Source organism: Diabrotica undecimpunctata, chromosome 4, assembly GCF_040954645.1.
Source record: "Diabrotica undecimpunctata isolate CICGRU chromosome 4, icDiaUnde3, whole genome shotgun sequence".
NCBI classification, from domain to species: Eukaryota; Metazoa; Arthropoda; class Insecta; order Coleoptera; family Chrysomelidae; genus Diabrotica; species Diabrotica undecimpunctata.
In genome coordinates this window covers 117,955,078-117,964,655 of record NC_092806.1, presented here as the reverse complement: position 1 = coordinate 117,964,655, position 9,578 = coordinate 117,955,078, and the positions used below count along the sequence as shown (strand labels likewise).

At 31.9% G+C, this 9,578-nt stretch overlaps 1 protein-coding gene across 1 annotated transcript in view; it reads right to left on the bottom strand.

Annotated features, from left to right (window-relative positions):
- Window positions 1–2,799: 2,799 nt before the first annotated feature.
- Window positions 2,800–9,578, bottom strand: part of LOC140439913 (intraflagellar transport protein 46 homolog) — a 28,509-nt gene continuing 21,730 nt past the window's right edge. The window contains exons 5-6 of the mRNA XM_072530083.1: window positions 5,233–5,345; window positions 2,800–3,136 (exon numbers count right to left, since the gene is read on the bottom strand). Of these exons, the coding sequence (XP_072386184.1) occupies window positions 2,851–3,136; window positions 5,233–5,345 (399 nt within the window). The 3' untranslated portion in view covers window positions 2,800–2,850. The remainder of the gene's footprint in view (window positions 3,137–5,232; window positions 5,346–9,578) is intronic.

Below are 9,578 nucleotides of genomic sequence, written 5' to 3'. Positions count from 1 at the left end.
TTTAGTCTCGTTAGACGACGGCAGTATAGATAAATTTATTTATTTATAACAAAACTAAAGCATCTTTCGGATTTGGTAATGCATTTTTTTAGGTGTTTATATTTGAGTAAGAAATATGCTTCATTGAAAGCCGAGAAAATACATTGTTTATTAAGTATAGCGATTTTGAAATTTGAAATTAAATTTTCTTCAACCTTTCTCGATTTTTCTCGATTTTTACCACTCAGAAGAACAAGCAGGGTTTCGGTCAGGTCACGGAACAAAAATAATCATATGCAGTGCCATAAAACTCTAGTTGAAAAGTCTATCGAATGTAATAGATTCCTGGTTCTTATTTTTGTTGACTTCCACAAAGCCTTTAACTTAGTGGAATAGACCACAGGTGTGCGAATATTATTCAAAATATATATGAAAATGCAACAACAACTATAATCCTTCATTACATATTTGAGAAAATAAAAATTGGCAGAGGGGTGCGGCAGGGAGAGACTTTGTTGCCAAAACTATTTATAACAGTCATAGAGTACGCACTTTGATTGGAATATAATAGGACTGGAAGGGTATTAACATCGATGGACAAAAAGTAAGTCATCTCCGATATGCCGACGACATTGTTCTCATAACAGACGACTTCGAGGAAGCTATAGTTATGCTACAAGCTGCAGTTAATTACTATTTACATGGGAATAAGCCACAACTAAAGGTTAAAATACGTTTATTGACGTTTCAATTTCCACTTCGGAAATCGTTCTCAAAATACAAACATTAGTAAATTAAACAAATTTTTAAAGTAGACGACTTTATAATGATATTGCCAATATTGTTGAGTTGCGTTCCTGGGACGACTTTACTTATAAGATAGTTCATTCGATTACATGAAATCAACTTTAACTTGAGAATATCCGTCAGAAAAGATCATAACATGTAATTCGTCTTTAAAAAGACAAATACATGCCATGATGACAGTAAAATTCTCCTGTTAGTGATTTCATAGTAAATTATGAGGGAAAAACCAGGAAAAAACCTCATAATACTATCCCGACATGGTAAGTATTTGATCGTGCATTTAGTTTACCTTCAATAAACATCAAATTCCGATTTTATATGTTTGTTATTTAAAAAACATAAATGATGTATTCTCTATATATTACTGACTTACCAATACTGGTATTTTCCTTTTAATAACTTCCTCTTTCAATATGGGTAACCAGATCCTACTACATTCTGCCGAGGAATTCGCGACACAATTGGTCTTACTTAGCATAATTAGAGCCGCTTCTGTGATTTTTCTCTTTTTACCATCCGTTTCTTTTAGGACTATATTTGAATCATTCCATTGAACCCTATGTTCATTATCCCATGCGTGTTTACATATTTGAGATCTATCAAATTCTCTATTTTTAATATAGGATTGATATTTACTTATTCTAACATTTAATGGCCTTGATGTTTCACCTAAATAAAACTGATCGCATTCACAAGGTATTTTATAAATGCAATTCCTTGTCCTTTCTTGTTCATTGTTAGGTTTGGTTTTTGACAAAATAGATCTCAACGTGTTTGTTGTTTTGAATGTTGTTGAAATGTTGAATTTATTTCCTATCCTTTTAAGCTTTTCCGATAATCCTTTTATGTATGGTATTGCTATTTTCCTCGTATTATTCCTTGTATATGCTGTAGGATCTCGTTCTAAGTTGTTTTGTTCTATTCGATTGATTGTTGAAAATTCCTTATTTATAAAAGGATAATCATTTTTTAATAAAACAGATGTTAACAAATGTTTTTCCTCCAAGAACGAATTTTCGTTAGAACAAGTAATTTTGGCTCTATCGTATAAGGATTTAATGATTCCCTTTTTAATATTAATATTGTGATTTGATTTGAAATTTAAATATCTGTTGGTGTGATAATGTATAATGTATAATGTATATTCAGACATACATTATACATTTTAAAGTTGTCTACTTTAAAATGTATAATGTATGTCTGAATTGTCAATATAGATGAGTCAGATAAAATTAAATTATTAGAAGAATTTTTCACTAAGTAACAAAAAACAAAATTTGTTTAATTTACTAATGTTTGTATTTTGAGAACGATTTCCGAAGTGGAAATTGAAACGTCAATAAACGTATTTTAACCTTTAATTGTGGCTTATTCCCATGTAAATAGTAATTAATTTAAAATGCCACAAGAAAATAGCTTCAGAACAATATTAAGCTGCAGTTAGTTACATATCCTGTATCCTCCTTTGTGAATAACAGACACAACCAGAAATGGTAGTGAGGTGTTGTTTTTTTTTTCATTGTAAATTTGATCGATTCTTCTTGATGTTGTACTTGGTCATCAAAAATTTGTGTACTTCTTGCAATCCATAAGCCCATGTAGAAAACATTTACATATCTTTACTTGTGAATTTTTAGTTCTGGTTTTACACAATATTTGTCTTAAATTTTCCATAAATATATCTGCAAATAATATTGAAAAGGAAAAAAGTTTTGTTTGTAAATGGTGGGTGATATATTGGGTTTGTACGAGGACTGTAAGAGTTGTGTTTAACCAAAAAATGTTGTTTGCACAAGATACGATGAATGTACTGGCGCATTTTCGTGCTGCCGTTTGCTGAAAATAGTGCTGTTTTCTCCTCACTGAGTCATGTAACATTCTTATAAGGAACGTAAAATTCTTTGTTGGATGTCTGACCTCTTGAATCGTATTATGAGGCACTTACACCTTCATAATCGAAAAAAAAAACATTCAATTCTATTTCAACGTGGAATTATCAAACCAAATTTTTATTTATTTAATATTAAAATGTTATATTGTACATAACTAATTTATTAAAAAAATTTATTCTAGAACTAATTGGTCAGCTTCTTTACTGTCAGTGACTTTGTCGTTTCCATTGGATGTCGTCTTATACAATTGGGTTTGCTTAATCGCCCCATACAAACAAAATAATAGATACAATGATTGTACTTTCTTTTTCGCCAAAGGTATCTGGAATGTACCACAGACGGTTTTAATGTAATCCTGCAAGGATTTGTTATCTGGAGTAGGAAATCCGTGTTTCTTAAGATCCGCTTCCACCTCCTCAGGCCATTCCTGCATGAGGTCGTCTAAATCAGGCATTGGTCTAAAAACCAAAAATAATTTTAAGCTTTTCCTCTAAAAATACTATAGTTTTAAGGCAAGACAAAAAATAATAGTGATAAATATTATACAAAGGATAATAAAACACGAATTTAATGCGTGTTCTAGAGTTGCGGTTTAGACGTTGAATTTTTTTAAGAGGTGACGCTCATATTGACCTTAGCGCCTGTACTTTCGAGGGTAGTGTGGGACTTCAAGTACTTTACTAGCGAAGTATGCCACCCTGACCTTATCACTAAAAACCTATATCTCCTACAGCATACTAGAGAAACGATTCTTGTCGAGTGTAACTTCGAGTATGTCGTTTTTGCCACTATCATTGTTGTTCAGTTCATTTTTGCCTAGGTATTTTGTAGCATCCTATCATATTATACGTTTTTTTTTATAATTTCCGTGATAGTTTTTACCGTTATGTTAAAGTATTCTGTGCCAGCTATGACTTTATTATGTTTGCTGGTGTAATCCTTTCTATTTTTTTACCAGCTCTTAACTTTCCTGAATTGACTGCATGCATGCATTTTTTTCGGTATAATTTCAACCCCTTCCTAGATTGAACTTCATAGTCCGTCCTTCTTTTTTTCCTTTTAGTATGACCACCGCTGTCTTCTCCGCCGCTAACACCAATTTATTTTTTTTAACCCATACGCATACATTCTTCAGAGCCTTTCCCTTTTCTATGATCCCAATTTGTATTATACGAATATCATCTTCCATTGGGATGACTAGATCATCTGCAAAAGCAACTGTTTTCACCCTTTACCGAAACTTTAGCTCCAATACCGTATTATACATTATGTTCCATATTACCGATCAGAAAATTGATCCCTGAGGAACCGTCTACAGTTGTCTTCAACCATTTTTTACTGGTTACTTTTATTTTTCTGCTTGACAGATAGTCTCCTATTTTGTTGCATTAACTGCTGAGTTTCCTATTTGAAATTCAAATTATTGTTTCGATATTTGTTTACCTTCATCCAAAGCCTTTTGTAATCTGTTTTTTATGAGTATTTCGTATGTTTTTCCCAGGGTATCCAGCAAGCAAATTGGACTAGACGAATTTATCTCCTACATTGACCTTCCCCACTTGAATAATAGTACCAGGTTGGCTAATTTTACGTCATCTGAAAATTTTTGTCTTCTTAGAAAATTGTTACAGATAGGCAATAACACTGCTGATTTATGTTTAAATAACATCTTTATTAACTCCGATGTGCCTAACTCCTATCCTATCTTGACCTGGTGGCTTTTTGTGCTTTAAACCTTTAGTTTGTTTTAGTTTCACTTTGTCCTGAGAAGGGAAAAGGTATATTGCCACCTCCTATCTTCTATGTTCCTCCACAATATAAAGTATTTTCGTCAGTATTCTTATATACATACCTATAAATTAAAAAGCCAAATGTATGGCGTTGAAGTCCAAAACCTTCCGCGTTTGAATCGGTATCAATAGAGTGTTAAATGGGTTCTACCGGTTTTAATGGAAAATTGGATAAACTTATAGTGAAAGGAAAAATCGAGGGAAAGAGAGGCCTAGGAAGGAAAAGACTATCGTGGCTCAGAAACATCCGACAATGGACAGGGCTAAATTTTGAACAGCTAATAAGAACAGCTGAAGATAGAGAAGATTTTAAAATTGTAGTAGCCAACCTCCATTGAGGAGAGGGCACTTTAAGAAGAAGAAGGTTTTAATGGATGTCGCTGAAGCGTCTGGTGCAAATTATTTTTAAAATAATTGCTAATATGACAGAAAGATTTTGTTTCGTTCAGAGAGCTTACCACAAGTTCGCTCTGGGGATTCCAAAATGATAAAATACGTGTAAGCGAATCGTGGGGTTCTGTATTGAAATTAAATCTTAACCACAGAACAGAAAACAATTGTTATTTGTTCTTTGTCTTAATTATCTTTCGTTCGTTGACCAAATGCGTAATATAAAATTTTGATACTAAATCTGTTTACACAAAAAAGTTTTGTAAATACTCACAGGACTTAAAAAAGATATTGAGGAATATGATTGATGTATAAAAATTAAACTGATTGTTTATGTATTAAGAGAAACAAAAAGCTATAATAAATCTACTTACTCAGAGTAACGAACAACAACAGAAGATTTGCTTTTATGTAAATCAGATATGTCTTTTATCCATTTTTCAATAGTTTTTGAACTTTTCTCGATATTTTCTATCTTCTTTACTACCTACAATAAAAAATATTAAACAATTCAATTAATTTAAATAATACGTATTTATTGATTTAACGCAAGGATATATAGGGTAAATCGTTTTCTATATTTAAATTTAAATAAAACAAAGTGAGATATCGAAATTTTTTATTGGTTCGAAAGGGTTTTCGATGCCATTGTGTACGGAATAAAACATTGTTTAAATGTCCACCACACGTTAAACGTGCACCGCTGCGACTTCGCACGGTTGCACGTATACCAAATGTCTCATTTTCAATTACTTTGGCGCATAAATCTGGCTGAATTTGTGAATTAAAAGATCCCACAAGAAAGAGTCTATTAAACGCTCCTTTCACACACTAAAGCTGGATTTATAGTTTGACGCACTGTAAACGTAGACGCACTGGAAAAAGGTCAACATAGAATTTTGTGTACTCTTATTTATAAATGAACGTAAACGCATGACGGAACGTAAGTGAAACGCACTGCAACGGAAGAGTTGGCCAACTTTCATCTTTTACAGTGCGTTACTTGCGTCTGGCCAATCAAAAGGAAGAATTTTGTGCTGTCAACCAAAGTGAACTGTCTGGTACGCCCACCATTTTGTAAAGTTGTTTATCAACATATTCGAATTTTGATTTTGTTGATTATTTGTTACAATAAACGTTAAGAATTTATAAAATAATAATAATTAATAATAAAAGGATATTATAGTATCATGTTTACCAACTCTAGCCACTGTTTCTACTCATGCGAAAAAATTCCACTCCGTCGATTTATAAATTGAAATAATCTTTACAGTCCGTTTGTTACGTCTGCAGTGCGTCTACGTCTACAGTCCGTCAAACTATAAATCCAGCTTAAGAATTTGAACGTGCGATGGTTTGAACGCACGATGACATTCCAATAGTGACTCAAGCAATAGCCGTGTGCAGGCCGTCCACTGCCACTACAAATAGACTGCGCCACTGCGCCCGTGTTGTGCTTACGACCCTAGTAGTATCAAAGAATATAGACGCTTATACTGCCTTATTTAGAAAGAACCCCGTATCTCCACTATAGCGAGTTTTGAGAAAAACGCGTTTAAAGATTTTTGTTTAATCCCTTGTACTTTTGGTACAATATTAACACAAAATCATTTAGGGTAGAGTGTGTAGCATCGTAGTTAACTTTTTTCAAACAAAAAATTGCAAAATTACCATATGGACATTAGTTATGCGACATACGGGCTAACAAAGCAATGAATTATGTCAAGTTTACTTAGCTAAAACCACGTATTATCCAAATTTGTCTTAATCTTGGTTTTAACTATGTAACTATTATAAAATTTATATAACTGTCTCGAAAGGCAAAACATTTAAATATTTTAATATTATTTTTTATAAACATTTGTTGAATAAAACATAAGTATTTACTAAAAACGTTTATTTAAAAATACAAAATGAAAATTATTATTAATCGGAAGTTGGCAATTCTTTCCATAATTGATGGCGGTTCGCCGGTATAATTTGACCTAAGTTTTTTAATATTTGTTCTTTTCTCTTCTCAGCAATCCCAAAAGGTTTCGTCACAGGTGTGGGGTCCTTTATCCCAGATTTTAACACTCTGGCCTGCAAAAAGTCCATCTCTATCAACTCCTCGCTATCGTCAATCTTAACGTGTAAAATCTTGCTCTCTCTCTTCACAATTACTTTAACAATTTGTGATAAGTAGACTTAGGCAAATATGCAAATAAAAAAGTATGAAATATGCGCATAAATATGCAGTATTTTATGCAAAAATATGCAGTGTTTTATGCAAAATATGCATATTTATCTAGAAAATATGCATGTAATAAAAAATATTTACAATATTTTTTTATTTACAAAATACTTAAATATTATAAATACATAACATATACAATTATTTTAACATATAAATATTATTTTGAATTGTGGTAACAATAGATTATTAAATGATGTTCAAAATTTTCTAATAAAAACTTATAGCTTCTATCTGAATACATATATTTGTAAATAGAAAAACTTCTTTCGACATCAACTGATGTAACTGGGGCATTTTTCAAATTTACTCTAATAGATGGTTCTAAATTAAGTGGTTCGGAAAATGTCCCAGCTAGTACTTGAACTACTTCAGAAAGAACCTGGTAACCACTGTTTTTCCATGGTTACTTTAAATTTTTGAAAAATTTCCTTTCCTATAGTACCTTTAACGTTTTGACACAAAGACTCAAATTCTTTTATTAAAACTACTCTCTAACAATGATAATTTTGAGGATTCTAATTGAGTTATAGTTTTCTGGACAAAACTATAATTTGATTTTATGAATGACAGTTGCTGTTAGAGGATGTTATTTTGAAAGGCTTGCTTAGCTTCCAATAAAGATTGGCAACTATCATCCGTAAAATGGTTAATTGTTTTTTTTTTAATCAACAAAATGATCAGCATAGAAATTAGCTTGCTTCCAACCATATTCCCCAACGTGTTAAAATGGGTTGCGGTGGCAGTGGAACAGCAGGAAGCATATCTCTGTAACATTGTATTCTTACAGGTGATTTCAGGAATACCTTTTTGACGCTCGCTATTAAACTGTTAACTAGTGGCAATTATTTTCTTACTTCCTCCGCAACTCTGTTTATTCCATGCGCTAAACAAGTGACATGTATTAAGTTTGGATAAAATATTTTTAAATTTTGTCCTGCTTTCACCACATATGGTGCGGCATCAGATAAAATAAGGAATAATTTATCATTAGGCACAGCAGCAGGAAGAAAAAAGTTTGCTAATGCTTCTTGTAGAAACCGTGATATTGTTAAAGCGTTGGTTTTTTCCACTTGCTTACAGGAAATTAAATACGATTTTGGAAAGGTTTCATCGCTAAGTACACTAATCAAAAAGTGCACAATGTATCTTCCTGACGAGTCAGTGGTCTCGTCCACACATTATGTAAAAGTAATTATTACCTATTTCGGCTTTTATGTTGTGGATAACTGAGGAGTATAACAACTTGACATTATTTCTCTTTAGAGTTCGTTCACTGGGAATGTTTTGTTTGCAATCATTTTTTAAAAAAGAACTAAAGTTTTCATTAGATAATTTTGAAAGCGGTATATTAGAAGATACTAATACACGACACAAGTCTTTGTTAAAAATTTCTTGTTTGGTTTGTTTTTTGGAACTTGACTGAAAGCACTTGGACACTGAAGGTAGATATTTTTCACCGGATGTGGTTTTTACTTTTTTAGTTAAATGTTTCGCGGTTCTGACATGCTGATCTATTTGAAATTTTTTTTCAGATAAAATCTAAAAAAGAATATAAATATTCTATAGTTGTACCCATTTTTAAAATCTAAGATTGTAGAAATAAACTAAAAATGAACCGTTTTTGCATACCAATTAAAATATTTAAATGAAATCAAATAAAAATCGGTGTAGTAATCTGGAAAATGTCAAGAAATGTATGTACAAGAAAGAAGAACCCCCAAATATTTACAAGAGGCTCTTGGTCTTTTCTGTTTACATTTAAAGAAAAAATACTGTGAGCATAAATTAAAAGCACCTAATTAAGTCCAATATATATTGTTACGAACATGCTTTCGGCATGGCCCATGTAACGGTTGCATCTCGAAAACGCTTCGAGAACTTTCGCGATGTATCGAGTGCGAGAGAAAACAACCGGTCACGTAGGCGAATTAGAGGTGGGACTACTTTGGATTATTCTAGAATAATACTTTTGGTATATATATGTAACGATGTTATGAGTTAGTTTTAGTTGTTAAGATGTTAACGACCTTTCAGTAGACTATTGAATGATTTGAATTTTAAATAGGTATCCTATTTTTTATCGCAAGGAGTTTAAAAAATGCTTGAAAAAAGAAAAAATACATCGATTTATTGCGAACTAGCGTTGTGTCGGTACTTTTCTTAAACATAATCTCCAATTTTAAAATCTTTGTACCACCGTGTAAATTTTTAAAATAAAATAAAAAATAATACGTATGTACTTACAGTTTTGCCACAACATGAGCAATAAACTTTATCCATATCCATAGATAGCTCTTTGTAAGGTTTTATCCAAGTTGAAACATTGCTTATTTTCGGCATTTTCAAAGCTCAATAATTATTCACAATTAAAAATACACATTGTTTACGCCTCCAATTTTACAACAAAAGTGAAACCAAGTGAAACTGACCGTCAAAATAAAAATTTTTACCTAGAGACATAAACTGGCAAACACAAACCCTTAA